We start from the raw sequence: 7,556 nt of genomic DNA, 5'->3' as shown, positions 1-7,556 counted from the left end.
GCCTCACCACCTCAGCCCAGGTCTTCCTGGGCCTACTTCTTCCACGGGTTCCCTCAACTGTTAGGGTGTGGCACTTTTTCAGGCAGCTATCCTCATCCATTCTCACCACGTGTCCATACCAGTGCAATCGTCTCTCTTGCACACCACAACTGATGCTTCTAATGTTCAGCTTTTCTCTCAAGATACTTACACTCTGACGGGTATTCACATTGACATTACACATCCAACGGAGCATACTGGCTTCATTCCTTGCGAGCTTACGTATGTCCTCAGCAGTTACAGCCCATGTTTCACTGCCATGTAGCATGGCTTTTGTCATATGTAATATAAATCAAGTATGACCTCCCCACTTACAGTAATAATAACTTGTGTGTTAAGACTGAGTGGACAGATGTACACTAAAGTCTAGTATAATCCTAGAAAGCATCCTAAATGCAAATAGAATTAAACAAGAAGAAAAGAAGACATTCATGCATGAATCAAAACCAGATTCTACATTCAGTTCCATGGGAATCCATCCTTGCAAAACAATGTCTACTAATCAGACTGGTTGCTGCAGACAGAGGAATAAGATTACACTGTGTAACAAAATTAAAAAAATTTTTTTTTTGTCTTTGGCCAGTAAGTGTTATTTCTTATTTGCTTCTATCTAGAAATCAAAGGAAATGATTACTATTCCCTTCAAACTTTGCTTTTGAGACCTGGATGTCAATGTTTTGAAACTGATCTATTTTCCATTGCATTTTAGACAGTTGCTGAGTTGCTGGAGTAAAATTTTTTAAAAGTTTCAAGAATTTCTAGAACGTTCTGGCACCATAGGTGGTAGTATAAATACGGGGATCATAAGCTCAACAGTTCAGCTTACTTTTAACTATCCAAAGTGGAGACAAGTTTGAGGAAAGCAAAGTTTGAAGGAAATATTAACCATTTTTCATACTTTCTAGGAGTAAGCAAATAGGAAATAACAGTTGCTACACAAGGACAAAAATCGTGTTACACAGTGATATTTTGGGGAGAGTTAGTTTCTGCTCAGCACTTATCTAGTAGACATATGTAATCAATGCTATTACAATTGTGACTACCTGATCTTGTTTTCAAATATACAATATTTAGGACTACTTTATTCAAAGCATTCTTGTTTTTTTTTTCAAAAACAATCACATGATCTGGGAATGATGTGGCTGTTATTTCAAGTGATTTACAAAGGGCTCCTTTGGTTTTATTTAAAATTACAGAAACAGAAGAAAAGCCAAATGATCCTTGAAATATGTAAACACCAACATTTACTCAAGACATTTCCACAAAACTGTAATAAAAAACAATTGCTGTTTAGTCCAAAGTCAGCACTGACTAAGCAGGCCTATGATTAAAGGCATTCCAGTTAATCAATGTGTTCCTTTCAGGGATATTTTATTGCTATTTTTATCAAGTCAAGCGATCCCTTAGAGGTTCCATAATTGGTTTGTGTGAAAAAACAGTAGGAAAATGGTTAAAAAAATAGTAATAAAAAATAAACAAACAAGACTTACTCTTCCCTTAGATGTTCTGCACAATATTCACATGGATAAAACTTTGCAAAAATATTTATAAATGAATGCATGTCTTGTTGCTGTTGTGGTGTTGGTTTATCTGGATAATAAGCAGCCATTGTATGAAGGAGTGACCATGTGTTACTACCTAACTCATTTTTATCAAGTGGACATTCAACAGGCTTTTTCTCTACCTGTAATAATTTCAAAATACAGATACAAACACATATTTATAAAGGTTTAAAGATGAAAATTCAAACTTGGTAGCAAAACTAAGCAAAAATCAAGAGGCTTTAAAAATAAATCTAGCAAAGACTAAAATTTTAGTTAGAGGAAAGAAAACAGGATCATTCTGCTGTTGGGAAAGTGGCCATGCCTAATATACAGAAAAGGAGTAAGCAGGAATTCCATTCGATGTATCCAACATAAAACAATGGATGCTCAAGAGGTGTAGTGTGATGGATCATAAATAAGCAGAAGGAAAAATAGGCTCCATATTTTGGCAGATGCACAGGAACAGGAAGGAGTAAAAATACAAGCAAGATGAACTTCTTTAAATATCCAGGATTATGAGTAGTTGACTTAATTAATAGTAATCTAGGTGATCTAATTAGCAATGGTAGTGAGTGTTCCAAAAGCATAATTGCCAGAACAAGCATGGAGTGGAAAAGTCCAGGGAGCTATTATTTCTGATGGCAACAATTGGTTTTATTCTCTGAATAAAGACAACTTGTATGATACTTGTATGCAAAATGCAGTGCTACAAATAATGCACTGAATGCAAAAGGTGTGTGATGGTTAGAAAGAAATGAAGCTTCCAGATGTTCCACTGGATAAATAATAGTAATGCATGTATGATGGAGGACAAATGAGTTGAGAGAAAAACAGTTCAACTAGTAATGGAGTTTCTATATAGTTGCTCAACTTGGTAGAAATAGCAACTAAATCAACCAAGAGCTATTCCCCACAGTGTTAAAAAACACAAAAATATTAAGCAAGTTATAAAAATAATACACCTACCTTAGTTATTGCAGGTTGTGCTTTCATCCAGGTTTTAAAATCTGTACATGCCCGGCACAATTTACTAGATGGTTTTTCATCTTTCTTTACATCTAAATCAAATGAAACTTTTGCAGATGTGGATGTTTCCAATTTTGAAGCAGGTTTTTGAGAAGGATCTTGTTCACTTCCAGATGTGTGGCTGTTTGATGAATTTGAGGGAATAGGACTGTCAACTTCACTTTTTGGTAGGTTTGAGGCTGACATGTGTACATTGAACTAAATCTGAAATAATACAAGGTAATCATTTAAAAATATAATATACAGGGTTGCCCCAAAGTCACCTGACAGTAAATCCAAGGTTTATTTATGTTTAACAACTGAATGAATTTAATAAAAGCATCTAAATAAAGGGTGATTTTAATTCACAGCATTCAATTATTAAACATTCATAATTGGAATGAATAAATAAAATTGAATATTAAGTATTTATGGAATTTTGATTTACTGTTGGGTGACTTTTGGCTAACCCTGTATATATTTTAACTTTGGTTTTTCTATGCTGGCACTGATTGAAGATTTAAGTGTCATTTCTTCTGCAAGGGTCAACATGTTGATTTTTAAATTTTTGCAAGTTTCTTGTGTCCATCTTTAGTTTTTTGCCTCTGGATACATTCTACTATTAGTACATGAGCCTATTTCATTCCAGCTCTCATCAACCATTCACAACATATGGCCTATGCCACTTCAACTGCCATTTTTGCATACACAGGTTGATTCATTTAATACATAACTGCACACTTGGTTAACTTGTGCTAGATGTTTGATGACACTGCATATCCAGCAGATCATACTCAATATTTATTTGCAGGTCCTGTTGATTTTCAATACTCTTGTCTCAACCATGACACACACATTTCTGACTATACACACATAATGTGTGTGTTTGAGAATAAAAATGGGATAAAAAGTCCTCAACACATTTAGTAGAGTTAAGTCATTCAAACTTAAAGATTCATCCAGTTGATACACTGAGTTCTTAATTTGTGTATGTCTGATCAGGCAACAAACTCAAAAAGCTAAGAAACTCAGTAGCAACAGAATGAATCATAAACTTCAAATGGATACATACATATATATATAAATATAAATGTATGTAGACACAGTAGTATTCCTTTTTAATGATGTTAATATGTGTGTACAGGTAGCTCATATAACATGGTAAAGTTGCTACCTCTCTGTAACATGTCTTCTTGTAGTTTATGAATGCTAAGTGGAGCAGTTAATTCTTATTTCATAACTTCTGTCTGAAACTGTCTTACTAAAAACAGAGTGTTGGTGGTACCCAGTTCTCACATAAATCTGAACTGCATCTTCCTAAATTCTCTTCCTAATCAGTTGTACTATAATTCTTTCTGTTACTCTCATAGCCTAGTTTACCTGTTGTTCTTTCTTTCTACAGTATCTACATTGCCTCTGTAGCAGTTGATGGGAATTCTTTTCTGGCAATCATTTGATATATATCCCTGTATTCTCTGAAATTACACCCTATTGTCTTAATGAAGAATACATTGGATAATATGATTTAGGGTTTGCTGTGCATAGGAAGAAAGCAGAATAGACATGGATAGAATGCCTTTGACCTCTGGTATATTTTATCATGGTTGACCTGATAATCAGGTTCTATCATGATTAGTGCATCTTACTTTGCCACATATCTTTGCATTTCAGTGACTATCCCTGGTTGTACAGCAGCTTTCCATGCCTTAATATCCTTAATCATGTCTTCAACAATATAGCTCTCAATTTCAATAGCTGACCCTTCAGTTAGGTCTACTTGGACAAATTCATCTCTTGGAGTAACATTTTCATATCTCTTTCTTCTCAGCATCACTGAAGGTAAGTGCACTGCCATCATTCCATTTGCACTATTCTCCAATGAGATCTTAGTTTGCACTCCAGAACCCATACATGTGATTCCTCCATTGCAGAATATTGACAAACCTTATATTTTCAGCTTCTTGCCTTGCTATGCATATCTGACATCAAGCTTCTCTTTTTATTACCTGATAAGGTTTCTGCTTCCAGCATTTCCATGCCTATTTTTTTTTTAGCTTTTGTAGCTTTTTCTACCTTAACACTTGCCACAATGCCCTCTTCCATCTGCTTGGGAACTTTTTCTGATCTGATCAAATCTTACACAAATCTGGTCAGTTGCTCACAACATGTTGTCTTGTAGAACTCTCACCTGTCCTTTATGCTATAAACCTTTATCTCTCCCTCCTTGTCAGATGTATCATCTAGTACTATATCTGGCTGAGAGATCTTTCAGCTCTCATACTTTTCTTCACCACGTTGTCTAGTCTCTGAGTCTCTAGTTTTGATTTTGAGTTTACCAACAATCTCTAATCTATGTTGGAGTAGTACATTTTTCACCAAGGAAGGACATATTAGTCATAACCAGCTGCAAATTCTATTTCCTTATGAGTATGAAGTATATCTGGCATATGTATTCACTTGATTGATAAGTGATCGCATTATTTGCACAACAGAACTCTGCGAACCTTGATCCTTCCTCATTTCATGTACCATATACATAGCCTCCAAGTCTGCTGAAGTACCCAACATGGCCATTAAAATCACCAATCATGATAACAAGGTGGCTGTCATTTGTTTCTAAGTAATCTGCATGTAACAAAATGTTACAAATGGAGTAGGTATATTTGGTTTGTCTCCTAAAGGGGATAAACCGAATATATATATTATAGGACGTTTACTTTTGAATAGCTATGAAGTTGATTGAAACAGCTATATAAGTACAAATTCAGAAGACAATAGAGAAAAGCAAAGAAACCGGAAATATAAGACGGAAAAATATTAATACAATTAATGAAGGTTATATACGACAAAATGTCAGTACTGTTGTTTGTTTTAAACATGGTGACACAACGTAAAAAACTTTAGAATGAATTTTTGCTTACTAATATTTCATCAATCATAAGGCGGCGAGCTAACAGAATCGTAAGCATGCTGGGCAAAATGCTTTAGATTCTGAGTTCAAATTCCGCCTAGTTTGACTTATCCTTTCAGGATCGATAAAATAAATACCAGTTGATCACTGGAGTCGACGTAGGTGAACGACATAGAGCAAGAGGTAATCTGCCAGTATGCTGATTAACTAATTCAATTCCCGGCTGAAACTTCTTTTATGTTTATGCCGTTGGGAAAGGTATGAGTACTTGAAGATCCTATTCCTTTCCTCTATAAAACTAGCATTTTGTCATAAACATTATTTCATCATACTTTTATCCACTTCGGATAGAGAGAGAGAGAGAATCAAAATAACTAAGTGAAGGTCCCGATTATTTCTCTCCAGCTGTATCGTACCGGTGTAAAGTTGTATTTAATGCATCAAACTAGTTCCCCTTCGTCTCTGAAAGACTCTTATACGGTAAAGATATCAACGAGAGTTCTTTGAAAGAAAGAAATTTTTAGTTATCGCTAACTTTTGAAGAAAGAACTCATTGAAGCCGCATTTGCCGCTAATATACATAGCAACATGACAATGTCAGTGAGTTATTCATACACATGTCACGCAGAACGTTTTTTGTGAACATTGTAAAGGATAATTTTCAATGAAAGCGAGGACAGAATTAAGGAGAAACCTCAAATTTTATTTACCTTGCATATCTGCTTAGAATTTCAGTGTTACCGTGCGAGGCGTACCTAGATTAAGCTAATTTAACAGGATGTAAGGTCTTCAAAAATTGCGTCATAATAAATTGACAATATTTCTTTCATTAATACTAGTGAAAATTTTGAATCAAGTTCCTACTGCATTCAATTAGCTATTTCGTTTAGTTGCGCAGACCATTAAAAAGAATAGAAATTAATGGAAGAAAGAAACATAGGTCTATTAAATTATAATGTATTATCGTTATGAGTACAATGAATAAAATATACTCATTATCAAGATTGGGTATTTATTCAAAATAGTAATTTCATAATGTTCTATCACGCTAGTATAGTTTTTTCATTGTGTACAATTAGTGAAATAACACAAGAAAAATAAGGGGCAGATATAATTAAAGGTAGTTACCAGAATTGGGACATTAATGTTGGTCTGCCTCCGGTAAGAATCGGAATGGAAAGAAACACAGAAAAAGAAAACCAAAAGATTTATAAGTTGTTCAGTGAAATGAAATGAAGGATGGTGTTTTGGACAAGACGTCTCCGAGAAAAAGAATGAAGTTTATGATGAAAGTTCTGAACATATGCGGTACATGAAATAATATTAAAATAATTCTGAATTGTTTAAAACACATTAAGGTCATTAGCATCCTGTGATTCTGTTACGTTATGTTCTTGAAATATTCTAATTGTGAAAAGATGTTACCTGCAAGGTATTCACACGAACTTTCTCGCAGAGACAAACCAAAACATGCAATTAGAATTACCTCCCTTGAGAAAGCATCTAGACAACGACTCGATCAGCTAGAAATAGAAGCCAAATATCCCTCACATCTCACCACACAATATGGTCACGGATGGAAAGCCTTTAGTCAGTGGTATGTCCAATCAGAGCTTACCTGACGTTAAACAACAATTCCAACATCAATGTATTTCAACACACACACAGATTCTTTTTTGGAATATTTCGAAGCACACACATAGAGCTATAGATATTAGCATGTAAATTGTTGTTGTTGTTGGCACTCCGTCACTTACGACGTCGGGGGTTCCAGTTGATCCGATCAACGGAACAGCCTGCTCGTGAAATTAACGTGCAAGTGGCTGAGCACTCCACAGACACGTGTACGCTTAACGTAGTTCTCGGAGATGTTCAGCGTGGCACAGTGTGACAAGGCTGACCCTTTGAATTACAGGGACAACAGGAACAAGAAGTAAAAGTGAGAGAAAGTTGTGGTGAAAGAGTACAGCAGGGTTCGCCACCATCCCCTGCCGGAGCCTCGTGGAGATTTAGGTGTTTTCGCTCAATAAACACTCACAACGCCCGGTCTGGGAATC

At 35.3% G+C, this 7,556-nt stretch overlaps 1 protein-coding gene across 7 annotated transcripts in view; it reads right to left on the bottom strand.

Moving 5' to 3' along the window:
* The window catches only part of LOC106884309 (FAD-linked sulfhydryl oxidase ALR), a 14,039-nt gene that overhangs the window by 2,039 nt on the left and 4,444 nt on the right, over positions 1-7,556 (bottom strand). For 3 of the 7 annotated variants that reach the window (XM_014935629.2, XM_014935625.2, XM_014935630.2), the window contains exons 2-3: positions 2,550-2,813; positions 1,530-1,723 (exon numbers count right to left, since the gene is read on the bottom strand). In XM_014935629.2, coding sequence (XP_014791115.1) covers positions 1,530-1,723; positions 2,550-2,795 — 440 coding nt within the window. In that variant the 5' untranslated portion in view covers positions 2,796-2,813. The other 4 variants (XM_014935623.2, XM_014935624.2, XM_014935628.2 and 1 more) reach the window with 4 other exon arrangements.

This window comes from Octopus bimaculoides, chromosome 2, assembly GCF_001194135.2.
Source record: "Octopus bimaculoides isolate UCB-OBI-ISO-001 chromosome 2, ASM119413v2, whole genome shotgun sequence".
NCBI lineage: Eukaryota > Metazoa > Mollusca > Cephalopoda > Octopoda > Octopodidae > Octopus > Octopus bimaculoides.
This window is presented reverse-complemented; position numbering and strand designations above follow the sequence as displayed.